General features: G+C 48.0%; 1 protein-coding gene across 1 annotated transcript in view; it reads right to left on the bottom strand.

The window, feature by feature from the left end:
• Window positions 1–894: 894 nt before the first annotated feature.
• LOC147099905 (cytosolic iron-sulfur assembly component 2A-like) overlaps window positions 895–27,032 on the bottom strand; it is a 32,350-nt gene continuing 6,212 nt past the window's right edge. The window contains exons 2-5 of the mRNA XM_085968399.1: window positions 24,954–25,118; window positions 18,361–18,410; window positions 14,484–14,529; window positions 895–4,512 (exon numbers count right to left, since the gene is read on the bottom strand). Coding sequence (XP_085824525.1) covers window positions 4,412–4,512; window positions 14,484–14,529; window positions 18,361–18,410; window positions 24,954–25,118 — 362 coding nt within the window. The 3' untranslated portion in view covers window positions 895–4,411. The remainder of the gene's footprint in view (window positions 4,513–14,483; window positions 14,530–18,360; window positions 18,411–24,953; window positions 25,119–27,032) is intronic.

Here is a 27,032-nt window from a genome sequence, read left to right as displayed (position 1 = left end):
ACAATACTGAACGCCTGGCTGCATTTAGCAGAATCCACTGGCTTGTGTGTGGGTGGTTGTCACACTACACCATCCACCCACCCCCCGCCCCTCACCTGTGTAAACCCCCAGCTGGACAGCCCCAGGTGGCGTGGGACGCTAGGATCACGCATCTCTCAGGAGACAGTGGCCACATTAGTGGCCTAGGAAAACGGAGCTGAATAAATAGGCCTGAAGGAAGGGTGAGGGTGGCCCCCGAAACATTGCCCAGCTGTCTGCAGGATAAACAGAGAGGTTACCCGACACGGCACGCTGATCTTTGTAGGGCAGGATACATCCCCTACAATTACACAGTGAAATCCGTCTTGCGCCATCTGCAATAAATAATACCCACCTTACTTTATGTTGTTTAAAATAATGCAGTGCAGTGTTGGAAAGATGAGGCTCAGTCTCAGGGTCTAGGAACCAGAGATGTGATTTACAACAACAGCAACGTGTGTGCATATAGCACCTTTAACGTAGTAAAACATCCCAAGGCATTTCGCAGGAGTGCGATCAGACAAAAATTGACACCAAGCCAAAGGTTACATTAGGAAAGCTTGGTCAAGGTGGTAGATTTTAAGGAGTGTCTTAAGGAGGAGAGGTTTAGGGAGGAAATTCCAGACTTTAGGGGCTAGATGGCTGAAGGCACGGCCGTCAATGGTGGGGCGAAGGAAGTCGGGATGCACAAGAGGCCAGAATTGGAGGAGCGCTGAGATCTCGGAGGGTTGTAGTGCTGGAGGAGGTCATAGATGCTCCACTCTGCAGTTTATTTGTGCAAGTTACTGACCCACAATGTGCGTTCTCTATCAATTGTAATACGCAAGAGCTAATTGTGAGATTTTAAAAACATTTAAAAAAAATACAAAGATTCGCTTTGAATTAAATGTGTATATATCTATACTTTTTAATCAAAATTAGCAAGATCATGTATACAAATGTTCTGATGAAAGGTCATTGACCCGAAACGCTATCTCCATTTTTCTCTCTCCACAGATGCTGCCTGAACTGCCGAGTATTTCCAGCATTTGTTTTTGTTTCAGATTTCCAGCATCCGCAGAATTTTGCATTTGTTTTAATGTATGCAACAGTGTTCACTGTACTGACACAGCCCTGTACTCACTCAGCGCGGAGGCCGAAGGGCTTGATGATGTGTCTGAAAAATGTTACAAAAAACAGATGAATTGGGCCAGGGATTTTTGTTATCAGTCAGATAGGTCTGCTCAGAGATGGTCATTGCCTCCAGGGCTATTTGTGTAAAATTGCAGCTCTTGACCAGCCGATCGCACCACCTGCGATAAGTGTAGAAATGTTTAGGATTTGTTGTCGAGATGTCACGCGGTACCAGGCCAAACTATTCGCCCCAAAGACAAACCGCAGAAAAGTTGTGACCCCTGGGGACTTTGTACAATGGCTTTGAAATCATGGTCACCACCCCCACCCCCACCCCCACCTCAGTATAAAGCACCTTTAATCTTAAACCAATGGTACCATCCAAGTACATAACCAGGATTCTACACCAAATGTGGCTTCAGTCCCCAGATAATCTACCTTGCCATTGGGCCAAGCCCGTGTGGTAGCTGGTGTGCAACGACCGCCCCACATTAAAAGAATTCACACACAGGCATCTTCCACCCTTTAAAATGAAGTTCGGGACCTGGAACATCAGGACCCTCATGGACAACCCCAACAGGGACAATCCCGCATTGGACTCATCAGTCACCCGAGAACTCATTTTTAGTGTGGAAGCAAGTCATCCTCGGTTCTGAGGGACTGCCTAAGAATCTACTGACTAATAACAGCTGGAGCCGGGGTTTTCAAGGAGGAGCTTAAGGTGGGATACGGGAGGAAGCTCCGTTATGCTTACAGGAGTTCCTCAAGGTGGTCAAGCTGCCATTATTGCATACACACCAACTACAACAGGTTGGCCTAAAAGGGGAAAGCCGTTTGAGTTTGGGTTCAAAACATCCAGGTGTAGCAGCGCCTCACGGCTCACTCGACAGGCGAGAGTCATAAAGACTGGGAGGTCCCAGGTGCACTGGTCTGTGCTGTTTTTGGATGGTCTCGCAGCCAGGGTACGGATAGGGGAGTGCCATTGGTATCAGAGTCCCTGGACTGGGGCGGTGGGGGGGTAGAATCCACCTCGGTTCCTGCTCTTGATCGCCATCCAGTGACTGCTGCTGAAAAAGCGCACTTGTGTGAATGTCGGGCGAGGACAGAATCTGGCTCGGTGGTGATGCCACTCGCGATCAAGTAGCCCGACACTCATTGCTTAGGACTTACCCCACGGACAACAACCAGTGTAAGGTAGTGAAGGGCTGCCAGTACCTGTGGAATCGGTCCCCAGCAACAGCCAGCAAGAGAGCAGCTCGGGGGAAAATAATGAGACGTTGGTGAAGGGTATCTGGACAATTGAAATTTCGATTTTATCTGGATAATTTAGATTTCAATCAGGTTTTTAAACAACTAATGGCATGTTACTTCGCTGCAGGAGCCAGGGCACCATAAAACTATTTAAGTTAGTCCAAAGGGATTTCTTGAAAGTTAATACTTAGAAAGTGGTTAGAATGTGAAACTCGCTACCACAGGGAGTGGCTGAGGCGAATAGCACAGACGCATTTAAGGGGAAGCTGGATAAACACATGAGGGAGAAAGGAATAGAAGGATATGCTGATGGGGTGAGATGAAGAGGGGTGGGAGGAGGCTGGTGTGGAGCATAAACACTGGCACGGACCAGTTGGGCCGAATGGCCTGTTTCGGTGCTGCAAATACTATGTAATACTCTGTAAGTGGGCTCCAGGACTTAAAATGATGCTTGCCCTCCAACTCACGCTGATAGCATCACTTTGCTCACAGTTACTCTACATTAATGCCGCTGCCTACATTAATGATGCGGTTTGCAGACTGTGAAATTAAACATTCCTTTTCATGGTTTGATATTTCCCCCCAGCACCTCAGCATTCCTGTCGAGTTCAGAGGCTGCTTTCTCCAGGAATGCCTAAAGCTGGAATGAGGGAGACTGGATTAAAAAGCACGTGGGTGGGTGACGAGTTAGAAATCCCCCCCTCCCTGCCCCAACCAAAAAAAAACACCCTGGGAACTTTCCAAATTAAGAAACCTGAAAAATGTTTTAAAATAATGCCCCGTCTCCAATCCCCGTCCATTATTCATATTTAACAATGGGGAAAAAAATGCTTAGTTTCTTTCACCAACTATGCAGACACGTGCAGGACTGCAGGCTCCTCCTGGGTTGGTGCTTCTGGTTTGAGCACCGGGGCGGACTGGCAGGTCGAGAAAGATAAATAAAAAATAACAGAGCTCACATCACGGGACCTCAGTGGAGTCGGTGATAGATCTCATGGTTACTTTGGGAAGCAACAGATGGAGAAAGAATTAACATTAAAGGTGGACTGCTCAATTAAAGGTAAGGCAATGGAACAGCTTTCCACAGGTAAGTCCCAGCAACAAACATTGATTTCACCCGACATCCATTTCCCCCGAAATAACAACAGAAAATGCGGGAAAAACTCAGCAGGCCAGGCAACATCCGTGGAGAGAGAAATAGAGTCAACGTTTCAGGTCAAAACCCTTCGTCAGAACTGAAAAAACACAGGAAATGAAACAGATTAAAAGGCCAGTTTGGGGGTTGGGAAATGGGGTGAAAGAACAAAAGAGAGGTGAACATTTTCTGTTGTTATTTCGGGGGAAATTTCCGGCATCCGCAGTATTTTGCCGTCACCCATTTCCCCCGATCTGACTTCTGAAGCCTCCGTCAACACCCAGGAAGTCAGGTACATGTCTTGGACCCAGGCTTTCCCTTCAAGGAGTCAAGCACCATATAAAGAGCACGATATAAAGCCTGCGTCGCCTTGTCAGAAATGCCCGAGACCAGGACCTCTGCTTTGGTTAGGAATAAAGTGGAGTGCATGGGAACAAAAGGCTCCAATGCCTTTCCTCTCCTCCAGGCCGAGATCACCACAATCAGGATTGGTGACTGCAACCCCTCAGTGTTGCCTCTTAATATTGTTCTTTAAAATTCTGTTTAATAATTGAACAGTAATGAAACATTAAAGTCTCCTTATCTGGAGTAATATTCTGAAGAGCCCACTTTCAGTTAGTTTGCTTGCTTCAAGCTTCATTTCGGAGAAGCCTCTTGTTCCGAGTGATGTTCTCAATGTAAAACTGGACAATTACCACGGAAATCTCTTGCTCATCAATTAACACGAATGTTAAAAAAAAGTGTGTTTTTTTTTTAAATGATTGCCAGCACATTAAAGTCAATAGCATATATAGAGAGAGAGAGAGGCCTATTGCAGGCCATTTTTATATTGCCAGACCTTGCAAACAGCAGGGTGTGAGCAAGAGTCCTTTCTCCCGCAGGGCAGGCGAGTGTTCAGTCATCGGGCTCTATAACACACTGCTCCACGATCTCCCGTAAATTTGGATTCTCCATCGCTGCTGCCACTCGCTCCTTATCATTGATCTGCTTGTTAACTTAAAAATAAAATCGGAGGGAATAAAAGGGAGAGTTATTAATGTATAATGCAACATCGGGCGAGAATGGTCTGTAGCAAATTGATTTGTTTGCTTGGGGAAATGTTTTGGCCCATCGGATGAAAGATGCCAGTGCTGAGGAATTGAATCCCACCTCCCCCCTCCCCGCCCAGCCCAAACCATCCCCCAGATATTGTCTGTACTCATTATCAACATTGCTCGATCAGATAGAGAACAAAATGTGCCTAAAGCTTCCATTTAATCTGCCTCGCAAGCCTAGAGCTGCCCTGCCTCCCGACTACACTGCCTGCGAGATTCTGGTTTCTCACACCAGTCACTCTTGTAGCCTAAAACGAAAATAAGTTTAGCCGTAGGCAAAAAAAAAACCTCAAACTGAGCTGGAATACAAAGGGGAGGAAGTGATGCTTCAGTTGTACAGAGCCTTGGTCAGACCCCATCTGGAGTGACCGCGTCCAGTTCTGGGCCCCGCACCTCAGGAAGGATTCACTAGCCTTGGCGGGGGAGCAGCGCAGGTTCACCAGACTGATACCAGGGCTCAAGAGGAAAGGTTGCATAAACGAGGCTTGTGTTCCCTCGGGTATAGAAGATTGAGGGGTGATCTGATCGAAGTGTTTAAAATGTTAAAACGATTTGATAGGATAGATAGAGAGAAACTACTTCCTCTGGTGGGGGTGGGGGGGAGGGGAGTCCAGCGCAAGGGGACATAATCTTAAAATTAGAGCTGGGCCATTTAGGAGGGAAATCAGGAAGCACTTTTCCCCACACAAAAGGCAGTAGAAATTTGAACTCCCTCCTCCCAAAAGTCGGTGGATGCTGGGGGACAATTGAAGACCGAGATCGCTAGATTTTTGTTGGGCAAGAGTATTAAATGGATACGGAACCAAAGCGGGTAAATGGAGTTAAGATACAAAACAGCCATGATCTAATAGGGAGGTGGCAAAGGCTTTAAACTAGTAAGATAGGGGGGACGGATCTACAAGAAATGAAACCAGCCTAAATATAAACAAAACAGGAAAGGAGAGCATAGGAAAAGTAAAGTAAGGGAGGATATTGATGGCCAGGGAATAAATGGAGTTATAGAACAGGAGTGTAAAAAGATGGTTAAAAATTAAGTGAAAGGAACCGCTATTAAAAATTAGTTAAACCGTCTGTACAGCAATGCACACAGTGTCCGTAATAAAACAGGGCAGCTGGAGGCATTCATGCGTTGCGAGGAACCAGACATAGTCGGGATTACTGAGACATGGCTACAGAAAAATCAGGACTGGGAATTAAACATTGCAGGGCATAACATATTTAGAAAAGATAGAGAGGGAAAAAGGGGAGGTGGAGTAGCTGTGCTTATTAGGGATAACATAATGGCAGTAGAAAAAAGTGACGCAGCTATCAGCAAGACAGAAATAGAATCCATATGGATAGAGATAAAAGATAATAAAGGATCGATCACACTAACTGAGGTAGTCTACAGGCCACCTAACAGTGGAAGGGAGGTGGAGGAAGAAATATACAAACAAATTAGGCAAATGAGTAAAAAACATAGAATAATAATCATGGGGGATTTCAACTACCCCGATATTAATTGGACAGAAGAGGTAGGTAAAGGGGATAAGGGAATGGAGTTCCTACAAGGTGTACAGGACTCCTTTCTAACCCAATATGTAAAAAACCCAACAAGGGAGGATTCGCTATTGGATCTAGTAATGGGGAATGAACCAGAGCAGATAAGAGAAGTAAAAGTAGGGGAACATCTAGGCAATAGTGACCATAATATAATACGCTTTAAAATAATAATTGAGAAGGACATAAGTATGACGAAGACCAGGGTAATAGATTGGAGAAAAGCTGATTTTGAGGGCCTGAGAATAGAACTTGGGAAAATAAAATGGACAACAATATTGGCAAACAATGATGTAGAACAGCAATGGGAAACATTTAGAACAGTGTTCAACAAAGTCCAGGAAAAATATATTCTGTTAAAAAACAAGAACAAGCTAAACACTAATGAGACACCATGGATGAATAAAGCCATAAGGGAAAAATTGAGGGTAAGGAAAGAGGCATACATTAAGTGCATAGACAGCAGGGGAGAGCATGATCAGGGAAAATACAAAGAGATGAGGAAAGAAGTAAAAAAATACAATTAGGAAGGCAAAGTGGAACTATGAAATTAAATTACCAAGGAACATGAAACAAAATAGTAAAATATTTTATAGGCACATCAATAAAAAAAGGAAGGTCGGGATGGGAATAGGGCCACTAAAGGATGGACAGGGTAATACCACAGGCAGTGATAGAGAGATGGCAGAAATATTAAATAATTACTTTGCCTCAGTATTTACGAGAGAGATAGAACAAGTGGACATGTCATTGGATCATGAGATTAGTAATGAAATAACTGCATTTAAAATAAAGAGGCGATATATTAAATAAACTAATCAAACTCAAAGAGGAAAAAAGCCTTGGTCCGGATAGATTACAATCTGTGCATTTTAAAAGAATCTAGGGAAGAGACAGCAGAGGCATTACTACACATATTTAGTAATTCATTAGAAAGAGGTGTAGTGCCAGAGGACTGGCGGATAGCTAACGTAATACCTATATTTAAGAAGGGAGATAGAACATGTCCAGGGAATTATAGACCAGTCAGCTTAACATTGGTGGTAGGAATGGAATCCCTACTAAAGGAGAAAATAAAAGAACATCTAGAAGCCAAAAATATAATAATGAATAGTCAGCATGGATTTCAAAAGGGAAAGTCTTGCTTGACCAACCTCATTGAATTTTTGAAGAGGTAACAGAGAGAATAGACAAGGGTAATGCAGTAGATGTAATTTATCTAGATTTTCAAAAGGTCTTCGATAATGGACTAATGAACAAGGTCAGAGAAAGCAGAATCAGGGGACAAGTAGCAGAATGGATAGCTAGCTGGCTTCAAGACAGAAAGCAGAGAGTAGGGGTAAAGAGTCATTATTCACAGTGGCAGAAGGTGGGTAGTGGTGTTCTACAAGGATCAGTGCTGGGATCACTGTTGTTCACAATTTATATTAACGATTTAGACATTGGGATCAAAAACACAATTTCTAAATTTGCGGATGACACCAAATTGGGGGGGGGGCCAATAGTCGATACTGAGGAGGACTGCAACAAATTACAGGAAGACATTTGATGCGCCATCAATTACTCAAAAGACTGAGGTTGAGCGAGTAACAATCAGGCTTTTATTAACTAAAGAATGAAGGTCTTGTCTCGAGTGGTCGACCCGTCCAGAATACTAAGGGACTGGGAGGTAGTCACTTATATACCTGGAATAGTGGGAGGAGTCAGCCGAGGCATGTCCAGACCTGTACCTAGTGGAATACACATACCTCTACAGACAGGTATAACAGTGGTTTACCATATTCACCCCTTGTTTAAAAATGAGTCCGGCGGGGTGAAGTGTATTTAAAAGTTCGTGTATTGGAGTCTCTCCGGAGGTCTTGTCTGCCGCTGTGATCGACGTGGCGACGGCAGGGGTGGTGGAGCTTCCGGCGTCGCGTCCCGTGTAGGCTGGGGCCCTGGAGTGTAGTCCTCGTGGGTGACGGTCCAAGGCGAGCCGGCTGCTGGGGTTGGATATCGGGTCGTGGGGGGGCGTGGTAATGGGTAGTGGGTTACAACGCTCCCCGAGGGTGCGAGGTCTCGTATGGAGACTGTGTCCTCCCGCCCTACAGTGGTCCCCGAGGGTGCGAGGTCTCGTATGGAGACTGTGTCCTCCCGCCCGTCCGGGTACGCAATGTAAGCGTACTGGGGGTTGGCGTGGAGGAGATCGGCCCTCTCGACCAGGGGGTCCGTTTTATTGGCCCTCACGTGTCTTCTCAGTAGTACCGGCCCTGGGGACGTCAGCCATGGTGGTAACGATGTCCCCGATGTGGACTTCCTTGGGAAGACAAACATTTTCTCGTGAGGGGTGGCATTGGTGGCAGTGCAGAGCAGTGACCGAATCGAGTGGAGCGCATCGGGGAGCACCTCCTGCCAGCGGGAGGTCGGAAGGCCCCTAGACTTTAAGGCTAGTAGGGCGGCCTTCCAAACTGTCGCATTCTCTCTTTCCACCTGTCCGTTCCCCCGGGGGTTGTAACTGGTGGTCCTGCTTGTGGCTATACCCCTAGCGAGCAGGTACTGGCGGAGTTCGTCACTCATAAACGATGAGCCCCGGTCGCTATGGATATAGCTGGGGAAACCGAACAGGGTGAAGAGGCTGTTCAGAGATTTAATGACCGTGGCACTGGTCATGTCCGAGCAGGGGATAGCGAACGGGAAACGGGAGTACTCGTCAATGATGTTGAGGAAGTACACATTGCGGTCGGAGGAGGGGAGAGGCCCTTTAAAATCGACGCTCAGGCGTTCGAAAGGGCGAGTGGCTTTTATCAGGTGGGCTCTGTCTGGTCTATAAAAGTGCGGTTTGCACTCAGCGCAGACTTGGCAGTTCTTGGTCATGGTCCTGACCTCCTCGATGGAGTAAGGCAGGTTGCGGGCCTTGATGAAGTGGAAGAACCTGGTGACCCCCGGGTGGCAGAGGTCATTGTGGAGGGCCCTCAGCCTATCGATCGGCGCGCTGGCGCAGGTGCCACGCGATAGGGCATCTGGGGGTTCATTGAGCTTCCCAGGCCGGTACAAGATCTCGTAGTTGTAGGTGGAAAGTTCGATTCTCCACCTCAAGATCTTGTCATTTTTGATTTTGCCCCTCTGCTTGTTGTTGAACATAAAAGCAACTGAACGCTGGTCAGTGAGCAGGGTAAATCGTTTTCCGGCCAGGTAGTGCCTCCAATGACGCACAGCCTCCACAATAGCCTGGGCCTCCTTCTCGACCGCGGAGTGTCTGGTCTCCGGGCCCTGGAGGGTTCGTGAGAAGAATGCCACAGGTCTCCCCGCCTGATTAAGGGTGGCGGCCAGAGCGAAGTCGGGCGCATCGCTTTCCACCTGGAAGGGGATGGATTCGTCCACTGCGTGCATGGTGGCTTTGGCAATGTCCTCCTTGATGCGGTGGAAGGCCGAGCGGGCCTCTGCCATCAGGGGAAAAGAGGTGGATTTGATCAGCGGACGGGCTTTGTCTGCATAGTAGGGGACACACTGAGCGTAGTAGGAAAAAAACCCTAGGCACCTCTTCAGGGCTTTTAGGCAGTGGGGCAGTGGGAGTTCCATAAGGGGACGCATCCGGTCTGGGTCGGGGCCGATGACCCCGTGTTCCACAACACAACCAAGGATGGCGAGGCGGTCTGTGCGGAATATGCACTTCTCCTGGTTATATGTCAGGTTCAGGAGTTGGGCGGGCGGAGGAATTTCTCGAGGTTTGCGTCATGGTCCTGCAAGTCCTGGCCGCAGATGGTCACATTGTCTAGGTAAGGGAAAGTGGCCTGCAGCGCGTTTTGATCGACCATCCGGTCCATCTCCCTTTGGAAGACGGAGACCCCGTTGGTAACGCTGAAGGGAACCCTAAGGAAGTGATAGAGGCGGCCGTTTGCCTCAAAAGCAGTATACTGGCGGTCTTCAGGGCGGATGGGGAGCTGGTGGTACGCTGATTTCAGGTCAATGGTCGAAAAGACGCGGTACTGCGCGATCTGGTTGACCATGTCAGCTATGCGGGGGAGTGGGTAGGCGTCCAGCAGGGTGTAGCGGTTTATTGTTTGGCTGTAGTCGATGACCAGGCGTTGTTTCTCGCCGGTCTTAACGACCACAACCTGGGCTCGCCAGGGGCTGGAGCTGCCCTCAATAATCCCCTCCTTCAGGAGTCGCTCCACTTCGGTTTTGATGAAAACCCTGTCCCCGGCACTGTATCGCCTGCTCTTTGTGGCGATGGGCTTACAGTCGGGGGTGAGGTTAGCAAACAGTGGGGGGGGTGGGAATCTGAGTGTGGAGAGGTTGCATCTGGTGCGCGGCGGGCAATTTGGAGGCTGCTGGCTGCGGACTGTGAGTGGGGGGAGGGGGCCACCGTACGCCATCGTAACGCTTTTGAGGTGGCACTGGAAATCCAACCCCAGTAGGACGGCAGCGCAGAGGTCGGGCAGGACCAGGAGTTTAAAATTATTGAATACAGTCCCGTCTACTACTAGTGTCACCACGCAGTAGCCGCCAATGTCCGCTGACTGGGACTCGGAGGCCATAGAAATCCGCTGGTGCGCAGGCAGGACTGGGAGAGAGCAACGCCGCACCGTGTCGGGGTGGATGAAGCTCTCTGTGCTCCCGGAGTCAAAAAGGCAGTTTATTGCATAGCCGTTTACCTTAACGTCCATTTAGGACCGAGCTAGTTGGTGCGGTCTCGTTTGGTCCAGCGTAACAGAGGCCAGCGTAGGGGTCGGTGTGTCGCTGCGGGTATCAGATGGGGGGGGGGGGGGTTGGCGGTCTGCTGCGTCCCGGCTGGTGTCCAAGATGGCGGCGTCCATGATTCCCATGTGGCTGGAGTCGTCCAAGATGGCTGCTGCTGCGGTGGTTCGCACATGGCTGGGGAGGCCCAAGATGGCGGCCCGCACGCGGCGCTGTTGGGGGCCCAAGATGGCGGCTCGCCCGGCCCACACGCGGCGCTGCTGGCGTTCGGGGTGGCTTTGGCCTTGCAGACGCTGGCGTAGTGTTCCTTTTTCCCGCAGCCCGAGCAGGTCGCATTCTTCGCCGGGCAGCGCGCTCTGGGGTGTTTGGCCTGGCCACAGAAGTAGCATTTCTGGCCTTGGGATACTGCTGTCTGGCTTTGGGACACTGCTGCGGTAGTTGGGCCGTTGTTGGGCTGTGGCTGGGGTGGCACGGTGCTATGGGGCTGTCCTACCGTGTCCCAGGTTGTCGTTCCCCGCGGTGTCCACGGTGCAGAGGAGTAGGCATCCATGCCCCGGTAGGCTGCGTCCAGCGTTAGTGCGATTTCGGAGGCTTTGTTGAGGTTGAGGTCGCTCTGCTCCCGCAGACGCTGTCGGGTGCAGTTGGACCTGTGGCCCGCTACGAAGGCATCCCGGATCAGTTCCTCCGTGTACTTAGCGGGCGTTACCGCCTTACACCCACAGGCCCGGCCAAGCACGGACAGTGCTTGGAGGTATTCCTCAGTCGATTCCCCAGGTTGTTGCTTGCGACTCCCCAGGAGGTGCCTGGCGTACACTTCGTTCACGGGGCGCGCGTACTGGGTCTTGAGGAGCTGGAGGGCGTCTGTGTACGAGGTCGCGTCCTGGATGACTGAGTACACTCGGTGGTTCACCTTGGAGATCAGGACAGACAGTTTGTCCGCATCCGTTGTGACCGCAGTGGAGGCAGTCAGGAATGTCTCGAAGCACATGAGCAAACTTGGTGGAAGCGTCCGCTTCCCGACTGACCAGGTCCAGGCATGCTGGTGTGAGGATCTTCTCCATTATAAAAATTTAGTTAATAAAATTGATGCGCCATCAATTACTCAAAAGACTGAGGTTGAGCGAGTAACAATCAGGCTTTTATTAACTAAAGAATGAAGGTCTTGTCTCGAGTGGTCGACCCGTCCAGAATACTAAGGGACTGGGAGGTAGTCACTTATATACCTGGAATAGTGGGAGGAGTCAGCCGAGGCATGTCCAGACCTGTACCTAGTGGAATACACATACCTCTACAGACAGGTATAACAGTGGTTTACCACAACATTAATGAAGAATGGGCATATAATTGGCAAACGAAATTCAACACAGGGATTGGGGGTAATATACTGGCATGGATTGAAAATTGGTTAACAGACAGGAAACAGAGAGTAGGAATAAATGGGTCTTTTTCGGGGCGGCAGGTGGTGACTAGTGGGGTACCGCAGGGATCAGTGCTTAGGCCCCGGCTATTTACAATATATATCAATGATTTAGATAAGGGAACCAAATGTAATATTTCCAAGTTTGCTGACGACATGAAACTAGGTGGGATTGTGAGTTGTGAGGAGGATGCAAAGAGGCTTTAAGGCGATTTAGACAAGTTGAGTGAGTGGGCAAATACATGGCAGATGCAGTATAATGTGGATAAATGTGAAGTTATCCACTTTGATAGGAAAAACAGGAAGGTAGAGTATTATTTAAATGGTGATAGATTGGGAAATGCTGATGTACAAAGGGACCTGGGTGTCCTTGTACACCAGTCACTGAAAGCAAACACGCAGGTGCAGCAAGCAGTTAGGAAGGCAAATGGTATGTTGGCCTTCATTGCAAGAGGATTTGAGTACAGGAGCAAGTATGTCTTACTAGAGTTATACAGGGCCTTGGTGAGACCACACCTGGAGTACTGTGTGCAGTTTTAGTCTCCTTACCTAAGAAAGGATATACTTGCCATAGAGGGAGTGCAGCGAAGATTCACCAGACTGATTCCTGGGATGGCAAGACTATCGTATGAGGAGAGATTGGGTCGACTAGACCTGTATTCACTAGAGTTTAGAAGAATGAGAGGGGATCTCATTGAAAGGTATAAAATTCTGACAGGGCTAGACAGACTGGATGCAGGGAGGATGTTTCCCCTGGCTGGGGGGTCTAGAACGAGGGGTCACAGTCTCAGGATACAGGGTAGGACATTTAGGAAATTTCTTCACTCAGAGGGTGGTGAACCTGTGGAATTCTCTACCACAGATGGCTGTGGAGGCCAAGTCACTGAATATATTTAAGAAGGAGATAGATAGATTTCTAGACACAAAAGGCATCAAGGGGTATGGGGAGAGAGCGGGAATATGGTATTGAGATAGAGGATCAGCCATGATCATATTGAATGGCGGAGCAGGCTCGAGGGCCAAATGGCTGACTCCTGCTCCTATTTTTCTATGTTTCTATAAATGTGAGGTATTACATTACGGTAGGAAGAATAGGGAGGTCATTTATTACTTGGAGGGTGCGAGTCTAGGTGGGGTAGAGGAACAAAGGGATCTCGGAGTACTAATACACAAATCACTAAAAGTAGCGACACAGGTTAACAAGGCCATAAAAAAAGTAAACCAGCACTAGGGTTTATTTCTAGAGGGATAGAATTGAAAAGTAGTGAAGTTATGCTAAACTTGTATCGAACCTTGGCTAGACCGCACTTGGAGTACTGTGTACAGTTCTGGTCGCCATATTATAAAAAGGATATAGAGGCACTGGAGAGGGTGCAGAGAAGATTTACAAGGATGATACCAGAAATGCGAGGGTATACATATCAGGAAAGGATGAACAGGCTGGGTCTCTTTTCTCTTGAAAATAGAAGGCTGAGGGGTGACCTAATAGAGGTCTTTAAAATTATGAAGGATTTTGATAGAGTGGATACAGAGAGAATGTTTCCACTTGTGGGGAAGAGCATAACTAGAGGCCATCAATATAAGATAGTCACTAAAAAATCAAATATGGAATTCAGAAGAAACTTCTTTACCCAGAGAGTGGTGAGAATGTGGAACTCGCTAGGGAGTGGTTAAGGTGAATAGTATCGATGCATTTAAGGGGAGGCTAGATAAGCATATGAGGGAGAAGGGAATAGAGGGTTATGCGGATAGAGTTAGATGAGGAAAGATGGGAGGAGGCTCGAGTGGAGCATAAACGCCGGCATGGACTGGTTGGGCCGAATGGCCTGTTTCTGTGCCGTATATCCTGTGTAATCCTATGTAATTGAATGGCTGAGCAGGCTCAAGGGGCTGAATGGACTCCTCCTGTTCCTAATGCTCCTAAAATACAAATTCTAATTATTGAACATATTCGTTTAAAAATATAGGAGGATAATGAGCTGTGCTGTGACTGTCGGATGCTCACCATGATCACACATTCCCCAGGTACAATATTCTGAGCTGAATTTCTACACCACAAACGGTTCACGTTACTTAGTTTGTTGTCTCAACAAATTCATCAACAGTTAAATATGGCTCAGTGTGACTTTAGGGCGAAAAGGGGATGGATATATGAGTGAGGAAGGCACGTGTGTAGCTAGAAAAAAAATAACTTTTATACTGGTATTTGGGATACAGAATTTGATTAAAACATACTTACTATCTTCTTCAGTAGAATGGGACCCTTCGGAGATGTAGATTTCCAACTGTAAAGTCACAAAAATTTCAAATTTTAATTATTTCTTTCTTTATATGGTGACATCATTTTTTAAAGAAAGGGGCAATGTCTACAGGGAAAAGTGTTTGAGAAACTACGGTCACATGGTCTAACAGTGCCAATGACGGTCAGAGACTATCACTATGCTACCCGATTATGTTACTGGACTAGTAATCCAGAAGCCTGGACTAATGATCCGGGGACGCGAGTTCAAATCCCACCACGGCCGCTGGGGAATTTAAATTCAGCGAATTAAATAAATCTGGAATAAAAAGCTAGTATCAGTAATGGTGACCATGAAACTGCCATAATTGTCGTAAAAACTCATCTGGTTCACTAATGCCCTTTAGGGAAGGAAATCCGCCGTTCTTACCCGGTCTGGCCGATATGTGACTCCAGACTCTTAACTTATCTCTGAAATGGCTCAGTTGTACCAAACCGCTAGGAAAACCTTCACCTCACGGACTGCAGCGGTTCAGGAAGGGGGCTCACCGCCACCTTCTCGAGGGCAATTAGGGATGGGCAATAAATGCCGGCCTCGCCAGCGACGCCCACCTCCCGGGACTGAATAATAAAAAAAACATTGCAACCTATGGGCCAGAGACTATCACAATGCAGCCTATGGCATTTTGGCAGTATCAATTATGAAGGATCCACCTGCCAAATATTTCACTGTACAAAGATCTGCCCAGGAATGCAAAAAAAATCAAAGTGGGAAGCTTATTTTTCAGTTGCTTTGGCAGCAATATTGTATCTGGGGAATGTGTGATCGTGGTGAGCATCTGACAGTCACAGCACAGCTCATTATCCTCTTATATTTTTAAACGAATATGTTCAATAATTAGGTTTTGCATTTTAGGAGCATTAGGAACAGGAAGAGTCCATTCTGTGCTGTATCGCAGTGTAGGAAAAAACTACAATGCAAAATTAGCTGCCGCATTTCCTCATCTTCCAACAGTGACTACATTTCGAAAGTATTTCATTGGCTTTGGGATGTCCCAAGGTCATGAAAGTTGTTATATAAATGCATGTCCTCTTATTTTCACTGGAGCAGAGAAAGCTAAGAGAAGATTTACTGTGGGTTTTTAAAATGATGAATGGTTTTGAAAGAGCTATCCTATTGATAGGGTGAATAGGTTTCCTCTGGTTGGGAAGTCAGTGACGAGGGATCATCAATATAGTGATTGTCACCAAAAGAAAGCGAGAAACTGATGGCTGAACTAAAGCAAGAGAAAGACTGCATGAAGGTCGAGCCACTGTTGAGGTGCTCACCATTTCCAAACAGCGTCTGTGGCTTAATTTGCTTAATTTGCCCAAGAGTTCGGGGACTTGTCTCAGATTATAGCATAATTTACAACTCATCGCCTGCGCCAGCTCCTCATGTTAAAGGCAAAACCTTCCCACTTGCTTCCGGCTAGATCAGGAGATTTGTACGGTGCAGGATAGTTTAATTTTAGCTTGAACATTGAGAAGAGATTTGGTCTTAAAACTGCAACAGGTATTTATTGATAAATTTCCAATCAAGTTGATGACTTGTGTTCTGAGCACTGGACTGCCACAAACAACATTTTAGGAGTCAAGTTAAGGCAATGTTCCTGCAAAGGCCCATATGGAACGCTCGGTTACTGAAATACAAGAGCTCGCAGTGATTGGAGTATTGGAGATCAGCTCAAAGACTTGTTGACAACAACAACAACTTGTATTTATATAGCGCCTTTAATGTAGTAAAACGCCCCAAGGCGCTTCACAGGAGTGTTATAAGACAAAACTTTGACACCGAGCCAACTAAGGAGAAAAATGACCAAAAGTTTGGTCAAAGAGGTAGGTTTTAAGGAGCGTCTTAAAAGGAGGAACATAGGAACAGGAGGAGGCCATTCAGCCCCTCGAGCCTGTTCTGCCATTCAATGAGATCATGACTGATCTGTGACCTAACTCCATATAACCATCTTTGGCCCATATCCCTTAATACCTTTAGCTAACAAAAAGCTATCAATCTCAGAATTAAAATTAACAATTGATCTAGCACCAATTGCCATTTGCGAAAGAGTCCCAAACTTCTACCACCCTTTGTGTGTAGAGGAAAGAGAGGTAGAGAGGTTTAGGGAGGGAATTCCAGAGCTTAGGGCCCAGGCAACAGAAGGCACAGCGACCAATGGTTGACCGATTATAATCAGGGATGCTCAAGAGGTCAAAATTGGAGGAATGCACATATCTTGGGGGATTGTGGGGTTAGAGGAGATTACAGAGGTAGGGAGGGAACGAGGCCATGGAGAGATTTGAAAACAAGGATGAGAATTTTGAAATCGAGGCATTGCTTAACCGGGAGCCAATGTAGGTCAGCGAGCACAGGGGGTGATGGGTGAACGGGACATGGGCAGCCAAGTTTTGGATGACCTCAAGTTCATGTAGGGTAGAACGTGGGAGGCCAGCCTGGAGTGCGTTGGAATAGTCAAGTCTAGAGGAAAATGGAAGCTTATGGTGGCAGCAAAAGAGCTTCATCCAGATTCACTCACAAGAGATGTCCTTCAGGTTAGAATGGGGTGAATCCAGGTTGATGAGTTTGAAAATACAGAATTCCCAATTAGCTCAATCATTTACCTTTAAAAAAGATATGGAGCCAAGGTGGGTGGATGGAGTTAAGATACAGATCAGCCATGATTTCATTGAATGGCGGAACAGGCTCGAGGGGCAGAATGGCCTACTCCTGTTCCTATGTAAATCCAATACAGGACAGTCAAGCCCAGATGAGAATACCCTCAAGCATTGTGTTGAACATATCATGATCTATAATTCTTTTCTAGGACTTCAAAACTTACTTCAGGTCTCTCCTTATTCTTACAATCTTTGGGGGAAAAATTCAGTTGGTTGCGCCTTCCGTTAGCGCCTTAAGAGGGCGCTAACGGGACGCAACGCAACTAGCGCCCAGGCGCAGCACTGCCCACGCCTCCCGCGAGTGGTGGCGCTAACCGGTAGCGCCCTGCGGCGCTGTGCCGCTGGCAATGACGTCATTGGTGTGCGCAGCACCCCGCTGACGCCCCCTGACTTACCGCCGGACGCTATGTCTGACGGGGTCAGGGGGGCGTACCTGCGGTCGGGGAGGCGCAATTTAAAGGCGAGGTGTGGGGCGGCCATTTTTGTTGCTGGCCGCCTGCAAGCACCTGCCTGCGCTCCCATCCCAGACCTCCTGAAACGCTCCCCCCGCGGAGTGCTGGCTGCGCTCCAAGAGCCCGGCACTTCTCTTGAGTGCCAGGCTCTTTTGCCTGCACTCCCGATCCCCGGGGGCCCAGCTGGGCCCCAGGTCGCGCTGCACAAGGCCCCTCCCCTTTAAGAAGGGGAGGAAGGCCTGCAATACCGCGACGCGCCGCAGCGTGTGGCGCTGCGGCACTTAACTCCGCAACATTAACTCACAGCGCCCCAAGAAGCACCCCGCTTCTCTCTTGGGGCGCAACCACTCAATTTCTGGCGCGGGGACGCTAATTTTTCCGGGGCACTACATTTAGCGTCCCAGCGAATTTAGTGCCCCAATTGGGGCGCTACTCAATTTTTAGCCCTTAGGATTTTAATAGAATATTTGGCATCACCTTCTTGTCTCAATGACTTGGATTGTGCCCTGCACTATGGATCTTGGCCGATCACTTGGGTTAATCAATAACAAGAAGTTGTAGCAGTGCTCTCCAATCACACATGTAATGATAAAGCCAGGGCCGGTGTTCCTTTGCAAAGCTACAGGGGAATGCATTAAGCAACACCCTATCGCCAAACTAAATTGTCAGGATCCATCTCGATAAAAAGTAGAGGGACGAAGACCACTTTTCCTTACCTTATGTTTGAACGGTAAGCATCTTTGCAACTTGATTCGTAGACAGAGACCTACATATATGAAGGAAAAAAAATTACTTATAAGCATATTTTGTGCAAAAGTTATCAAGCAATACCTTTCACAGCCATTTACTTTTCTTTTTCCAACCAACTTTCTTCCATCCTCTTTTGAAGGCATCGACTCCTTGCTGAGGTACAGTTCCAAGAGCACTGGTTGCCCTCTGCCCTCTGTTGGCAGGCTATGTGACGGCAGGGGATGTCAGGCAAAGCCTGATCCTACTCCCGCCTGAAGATCATACATGCATTTCCAGCAGGGGTTAGCGGTGGTGATCAACAGTGGAAACCCAGATTGATTTCCGCCTTCCCCAGCTCAGCCCGAGTGTGACACCCAACTCAGCACAGAGCAAGGATCGAACCTGTAACCTTCCCGCTGTGGTTTGCTCAGCTAGGCCCGGGATAAGTTCACTGAGCCCCGAGGGAGATGCCATCATTGACTTTGGTAATTTTTCAACTTACAATCCCTTTGCATGAGAGCTCCTTCATCCAGGGGTTTGAGCACAAAATCCAGGCTGACACTCCAGTGCAGTACTGAGGGAGTGCTGCACTGTCGGAGGGGCAGTACTGAGGGAGCGCTGCACTGTCAGAGGGGCAGTACTGAGGGAGCGTTGCACTGTCGGAGGGGCAGTGCTGAGAGAGTGCGGCACTGTTGGAGGGGCAGTACTGAGGGAGCGCTGCACTGTCGGAGGGGCAGTGCTGAGGGAGTGCCGCACTGTTGGAGGGGCAGTACTGAGGGAGTGCTGCACTGTCGGAGGGGCAGTACTGAGGGAGTGCCGCACTGTTGGAGGGGCAGTACTGAGGGAGCGCTGCACTGTCGGAGGGGCAGTGCTGAGGGAGTGCCGCACTGTTGGAGGGGCAGTACTGAGGGAGCGCTGCACTGTCGGAGGGGCAGTGCTGAGGGAGTGCTGCACTGTCGGAGGGGCAATACTGAGGGAGTGCTACACTGTCGGAGGGACCGTCTTTTGGATGAGACGTTAAACCGAGGTCCCGTCTGCTCTCTCAAGTGGATTTTAAAGATCCCACAGTATTGTTCGAAGAAGAGCAGGGGAGTTCTCCCCGGTGTCCTGGCCAATATTTATCCCTCAATCAACATAACAAAAACAGATTCTCTGGTCATTATCATATTGCTGTTTGTGGGAGCTTGCTGTGCGCAAATTGGCTGCCGTGTTTCCCACATTACAACAGTGACTCCACTTCAAAAAGTACTTCATTGGCTGTAAAGCGCTTTGGGCCGTCCTGAGGTTGTGAAAGGCGCTATAGAAATGCAAGTTCTTTCCTCATTACTGTAAACAGGAAATAGGAATTACTGTATTGAGATCTGTACGTGAAGCATAAGCAGGAGATACATCATTTCATGTGCAAGCAGTTTTATATACAAGAAAACAAAACCTTTCATTAAAAAAAACCCCACCTCTCATCAAGGCGAGGGGCATCAGTGCTGAGAAATGAAGTGCTTTTCAAATTTTCTGCACCAGTTTTAGTATCAAGCACTTCCAAGGCAGGTAAAATACAGGTTCGATGTGGGAGTTTGTTTTGAGGTCTGTGGGGAAGCTGTATTCAAAGGGAGCACGGGATGGAGATAGGACTTAAAAAAAAACTGTAGCCCCAATCCTCCATCCTGTGCTCCCAGCTGAAAGTGCAGCTCCTCCCACTGTGTCCCAGTAACGTGCCCTAACCCCAAGCCACAGAAGAGCACCTGCGAATATACAATGCTACAACTTCCCATTTCCCACACTTTGGTGAGACTGATGTTTTCGGAACAGTTACGTGCTGCGGACTCGAGCCGAATAGAAAAGTAAGCCAAGACTCCCCAAACTCATTTCACCGAGGACGCTTGCATACTGGCAGCGTGGAGATTTTCATCCTCCTCAATCGGCACTGGAACCAAGCCAAGCCCGAGAGGTCAAAGTGCAGCTTACTACCCACTGTGTCAAACAATCTTCTTTCACCCACATCCCTTTACAAAAAGAAAAGTTTCACTAAATAAGGAGGCAAGGATAGTGCTGTCCCATGTCCCACTTGGTTCCCATGCCTTGTGCAACAAGTAATTAGTTTTGTCAATAGATTATTTAGAGAGAGAAAAGGCTCCGATGGTCAACTGTGTGAAAATGCTCCTGACAAGAAACTTGATTCAATGCCCTTTGACCTTCAACCCCTTAACCCAATACAATTACTTAAAAAAGTTTAGCATAGGTCATAACCTGCTGCAAGGATGAAGCAGGAAGTACAATGCCCGGGAACTAGACTCCCATTTTGTTTATGGAAGAGTGACAGCTCTGAGCACCGAGTCATAGTGAGGTTAATTCTATTTGAAGGAGAAGGTCACATCCTTGTTAAAAAAAAAACAACAGCTGTGGACGGCTACCATCTCCCGCCCGAAACTCAGCAACAATGACATGGTGTTGGTGCCGCAAAGCGTTCAAATAGCGTCCGTGCTGTCCTCATTGTAGGCCTGAGGAGAACATCCGCTGTGAAGACAAGCTTTGTGGGGATTTCAGTATGGGTCAGCACGTCACCCTGGCAACAGCAGGAAGTTTGGAGGGAGTGAGGTGGGGGCGGTAGAAAAAAAATAGCAGCCACTGGCATGAGGAGGACTGAAAACGCTGTTATTGTGAGCAGACATTCACATTTGTGTACAATCCTGGTCGCCGTATTATAAAAAGGATATAGAGGCACTGGAGAGGGTGCAAAAAAGATTTACTAGAAAGATACCAGAACTGTGAGGTTATACCCATCAGGAAAGGATGAATAGGCTGGGTCATTTCTCTCTTGAAAAGAGAAGGCCAAGGGGTGATCTAATAGAGGTCTTTAAAATTATGAAGGGTTTTGATTGAGTGGATACAGAGAGAGTGTTTCCACTTGTGGGGAAGAGCAAAACTAGAGGCCATCAATATAAGATAGTCACCAAGAAATCAAATAGGGAATTCAGAAGAAACTTCTTTACCCAGAGAGTGTGGAACTCGCTACCACAGGGAGTGGTTGAAGCAAATAGTATAGATGCATTTACGGGGAGGCTGGATAAGCATCTGAGGAAGGAAGTGAATAGAGGGTTACGCTGATAGAGTTAGATGAGGAAAGACGGGAAGAGGCTCAAGTGGAGAATAAACGCCGGCATGGGCTGGTTGGGCCGAATGGCCTGTTTCTGTGCCGTATATCCTATGTAATCCTATATGTCTCTGATTATAGTGGAAGCCTCTCTTATTCATCATGCTGCCCACCTGCCCAGGACGAACCATGGAGCCATCACTGGATCACATCACTTATTTACAATTTGAGATTAAATCCACCAACATTTCTACAATATCCTTGCCACAATTTGTGATGCAGGCTATTCTCTCTCTAACTCGTCCCTCCCTTTTTTTCCCGCCAATTCTCTCCCCTGCTGTCCCAAAGGCGCCGACTCTCAGGTGAGGTACAGCTTCATCGACCCTCTGGTAACCTTGCTCAAACAGAATTCTTCACGTCTTGAGTGTTGACCTGCTATTCACCTGCGTGGGGCATCGTCACTGAGCCTTTTCCTTACCTTCCCCCAGTCACTTTCAACAGAGGCTTCTGGGCAGCGGTCAGAAGCAGAATGTTGGCTGATTTTCCCCTCCCTGGCCAATATTCCCCGCTCTAACACAGCGAGAACCTGGTGCTGCTGATGTGAGATGCCAGTACAGGTATGGTACGATCAAAAAACAGAGAGTTTATCTGCAATTGTACAAGATTCTCCTTTCTTTCAGGTTTTGATTGGACAGCTCTGTTTCATGCAGCCTGGTCATCTGTATAGTTGGTGGAATGTCTTACACACGAACAAGGAGCAGGAGTCAGCCACTCGGCCCCTCGAGCCTGCTCCGCCATTCAATAAGGTCATGGCTGATCTGATTACTCCACATTCCCACCTACCCCCTGACGTAAGAGAACTACTAGGCACTTGGTCTAAGCATTAAACAAAGCTTTAATCAACTGTTTTACAACATGGAGGTCTAGTTGTGTCCTTCACTAGTTCCTGTTAAGAATGCCCTGCGCAAGCTGGGCCCGTGCCCAAGTATTTATACTCTCCCTGGACAGTGCCACCCGCAGGCCGCTCAGTATTATTTCATAAGTCTTTCTTTCACGAATGACTGATTACTGCCTGCCCCCGATAACCTTTCACCCCCTTGCTTATCAAGAATCTATTTACCGCTGCCTTAAAAATATTCAAAGACTCTGCTTCCACCGCCCTCTGAGGAAGAGAGTTCCAAAGACTCACGACCCTCTGTGAGAAAAAACTTCTCATCTCTGTCTTAAATGGGCGACCCCTTATTTTTAAACAGTGACCCCTAGTTCTAGATTCTCCCACAAGAGGAAACATCCTCTCCACATCCACCCTGTCCAGACTCCTCAGGATCTTATATGTTTCAATCAAGTCACCTCTTACTCTTCTAAACTCCAGCGGATACAAGCCTAGCCTGTCCAACCTTTCCTCATAAGACAACCCGCCCATTCCAGGTATTAGTCTAGTAAACCTTCTCTGAACTGCTTCCTGTACACGCAGAATCATAGCATGCTGTGGACCTTTCTGGCTCGCGTATTGGATTGCCAAGTCTGCTGTACAGAATTGACACACTCCCAATTTCCGAGGGATGTCATTCAGCTCAACCACAGAGACTTTGTTTACCTTCCACCACCCCCACCCTAGAAAAGAGAATAGAATCTTACAGCACAGAAGGAGGCCATTCGGTCCATCGTGCCTGTGCCAGCTCTTTGAAAGAGCTCTCCAATTAGTCCCACTCCCCCTGCTCTTTTCCCCTTAGTCCTGCGATTTTTTTTCCCTTTTCAAGTATTTATCAAATTCCCTTTTGAAAGTTACTATTGAATCTGCTTCCACTGCCCTTTCAGGCAGCGCATTTCGTGTCGCGAGTTTATGGGTATAATGTTGTTAGTTTTAAACAGAGGCTCATGAAATAATAGTGACTCAGCCATCCTAAGATGCCTGTGATTCTGAAGTTACCCTCTCATGGACTATGTACAGCGCGCTGGAGGGGCTGGGCACGGTGTGTTGGAGGGGCTGGGCACGGCGTGTTGGAGGGGCTGGGCATGGCGCGCTGGAGGGGCTGGGCACGGCGCGCTGGAGGGGCTGGGCACGGCGCGCTGGAGGGGCTGGGCACGGTGTGTTGGAGGGGCTGGGCACGGTGTGTTGGAGGGGCTGGGCACGGCGCGCTGGAGGGGCCGTAGCAAGTTTGTTGTATTTGGGAGACTGACGGACTGGTAACATCGCACACCAGGACAGATAAATGACAAATGCTCCCTTGCTATCAGGAAACATATGCCTAGAAACAGTGTTGAGCTCTGATAAGAATGGCGTGGCAGAATAAAAGGAACTTTTAACTTTTATTGTGTAACCCCTCCTGTCAGAGCCTTAATCTGCACTGTTCCAGGAATGAATAGGCACATCAGATAGATCTGTTTGTAAAACTACAGCCTCTGATGGGTATAATGTTCAGTTCCAGATAAGTTTTGTTATTGAGAGACTCTGTATTCCCTCTTGCCTTTCTTAGTCTCCCCATGCCATTCATCAGTCCTGAATAAGGATGGCTGGATTGGCAGCCTATTGACAGGACAAGCTTAATGTTGCTCTAAGAACAGACAACCGGAAAAACCTGAGAACAGCTTATCGCAACCCCTCTCCCTCCCACCCCCACCTTCCCGAGGTCAGGAACTAATTTTAATGCCCACTGCCTCATTATACATACAATAGCAAAATACTGCCTCATTATACATGTTTGGTCCCTCAGTGGGTCGCACTCTCACCTGAGTCAGAAGGTTCAGGGTTCAAGTCCCTACTCCAGAGACTTGAGCACAAAAGCTAGGCTGACACTCCAGTGCAGTACTGAGTGAGTGCTGAGGGAGCGCCGCACTGTCGGAGGGGCAGTACTGAGGGGGTGCCGCACTGTCGGAGGGGCAGTACTGAGGGGGTGCCGCACTGTCGGAGGGGCAGTACTGAGGGGGTGCCGCACTGTCGGAGGGGCAGTACTGAGGGAGTGCCGCACTGTCGGAGGGGCAGTACTGAGGGGGTGCCGCACTGTCGGAGGGGCAGTACTGAGGGGGTGCCGCACTGTCGGAGGGGCAGTACTGAGGGAGCGCCGCACTGTCGGAGGGGCAGTGCTGAGGGAGTGCCGCACTGTCGGAGGGGCAGTACTGAGGGAGCGCCGCACTGTCGGAGGGGCAGTACTGAGGGAGTGCTGCACTGTCGGAGGGGTCGTCTTTCGTATGAGACGTTAAATCGAGGCCCTGTCTGCTCTCTCAGGTGGACGTAAAAGATCCCAAGGCACTATTTTGAAGAGAGGGGAGTTCTCCCCGGTGTCCTGGCCAATATTTATCCCTCAGTCAACATCACTAAAACAGATGAGGTGGTCATTATCACATTGCTGTTTGTGGGAGCTTGCTGTGCGCAGATTGGATGCCGCATTTCCTACACTTCAAAAAGTACTTCATTGGCTGTAAAGCACTTTGAGACGTCCTGAGGTCGTGAAAGGCGCGATAGAAATGCAAGTTCTTTATTTCTTTACTCACCAATCAACGTGGCTAGAGAGCAGTGAGGTACTGTTGGTGTGAAATGAATAATGATGAGATATTCATCTTCATCCAGTGATTTCACCTCTACACGTTCTTCAGCTACCACCTCCAGCTCCTCCAGAGTGTTGGGCTTCTCTGGGTCACGAATTGTACGAATAATATCTGACAAAGGCACCAAAAAAAGTTTAACAGTTTCAAAGTATCGTTATCTCTGCTGACTGCTACAAAACCCATTACAATCTCAAGAGAATCCTGATTCACATTTTTCCAAACCTCCACTACTCTGCTCCCCATTGCACACTTTTAATTACTACCTCCTCCCTCCAGTGGTCTCGGAGTGAGATCAATTTAACGCGACTCTGGTTTGATTTATTGTGGTGTGGATTCCTGCCAACTAGGAATGGATTTAAATCTGCCCGAATACATGTCTAGGCAGAGAGGAAAATTTCATCCATTTCATCTACACTCTATTTCATCCCCTGTCCCGGAGCTGAAAGGACAGCACGTTCAGCCACTGTATCACTCTCCTGCACGTCATACTTTTAAAGTTCAAGGAGTCTACAATTATATAGCCACTCTGTTCCATTGCAGCAACTCATCTTTCATCATTGTTCAGTGGAACACAGCTCGTGCTTCCAGGCACTGCCACTTAGATCCAGTATGGGCAGATCCTGCGTGTGCACTAACAGCTGAACTAGGATGTACCTGTACCTCCCTAACAGCACTGTGGGAGCACCTTCCCCACACTGACTGCAGCGGTTCGATGCGGCTCACCACCATCTTCTCAAGGGCATCTAGGGATGGGCAATAAATGCCGACCTTGCCAGTGACGCCCACACCCCATGAACACATTTTTGTCTGAACTGAATCGAAGTAGCATTGCTTGGAAGTGAGAGCTATAGGGATGGGATGCAAAAGCAAGCGAGCTAGGACATGACCTGGGGTTTCAAGCACCGAGAGACGCCGCAATGGTGTCCCTGTTCTGAACCCCCACTACTGGATTTCGTAGTGCTCCAGTAACATAAACAGCTTGCATTGATGTAGCATCTGTAACATAACTCAAGTACAACACAACTCAACATAACTAGTGTCAGCTGTGGCTCAGTGGGTAGCACACTCGCCTCTGAGTTAGAAGGTTGTGGGTTCAAGTCCCACTCCAGGGACTTGAGCAGATAAAGCTAGGCTGACTCTCTCAGTGCCAGTGCTGAGGGAATGCTGCACTGTCAGAGGTGCCGTCTTTCGGATGAGACGTTAAACCGAGGTCCCGTCTGCTCTCTCAGGTGGACGTAAAAGATCCTACGGCACTATTTTGAAGAAGAGCAGGGTAATTCTCCCCGGTGTCCTGGGGCCAATAATTATCCCTCAACCAACATAACAAAAAAAAACATGATCTGGTCATTATCACATTGCTGTTTGTGGGAGCTTGCTGTGCGCAAATTGCCGCATTTCCCACATTACAACAGTGACTCCATTTCAAAAAGTGCTTGGCTGTAAAGTGCTTTGAGACGTCCGGTGGTCGTGAAAGGCGCTGTAGAAATGCAAGTCTTTCTTTCTTCATAACAAAATCTCCCAAAGCACTTCGCAGGGAATGAACCACGCGGTAGTAGGCAAGAGCTAGGAGACATAGCTAAAAGCATAGTCAAAAATACCGGTTTTAAGGAGCGTTTAAAGGTAATGGTTAATTCCAGAGATGAGGGGTTTGACTTATGAGGAAAGGTTGAGCAGGCTGGGCCTATACTCATTGGAATTTATAAGAATGAGCGGTGATCTTATTGAAACATATAAGATACTGAGGGGGCTCGACAGGGTAGATGCAGAGAGGATGTTTCCCCTCGTGGGGAAATCTAGAACTCGGGGGCACAGTCTCAGAATAAAGGGTCGCCCTTTTAGAACTGAGATGAGGAGGAACTTCTTCTCTCAGAGGGTCGTAAGTTTGTGAAATTCTCTGCCCCAGAGAGCCATGGAGGCTGGGTCATTGAGTACATTTAAAGGGGAGATAGACACATTTTTTGCAAGATAAGAGAGTGAAGAGTTATGGGGAGTGGGCAGGGAAGTGGCTTTGAGCCCCCAAGATCA

This window comes from Somniosus microcephalus, chromosome 27 (assembly GCF_052327205.1).
Source record: "Somniosus microcephalus isolate GS21.2 chromosome 27, FLI_Smic_1.0, whole genome shotgun sequence".
In the NCBI taxonomy this organism is placed as follows: domain Eukaryota; kingdom Metazoa; phylum Chordata; class Chondrichthyes; order Squaliformes; family Somniosidae; genus Somniosus; species Somniosus microcephalus.
Note: the sequence above shows the minus strand (reverse complement) of the source record. Positions and strands in the feature narration are given on the sequence as shown.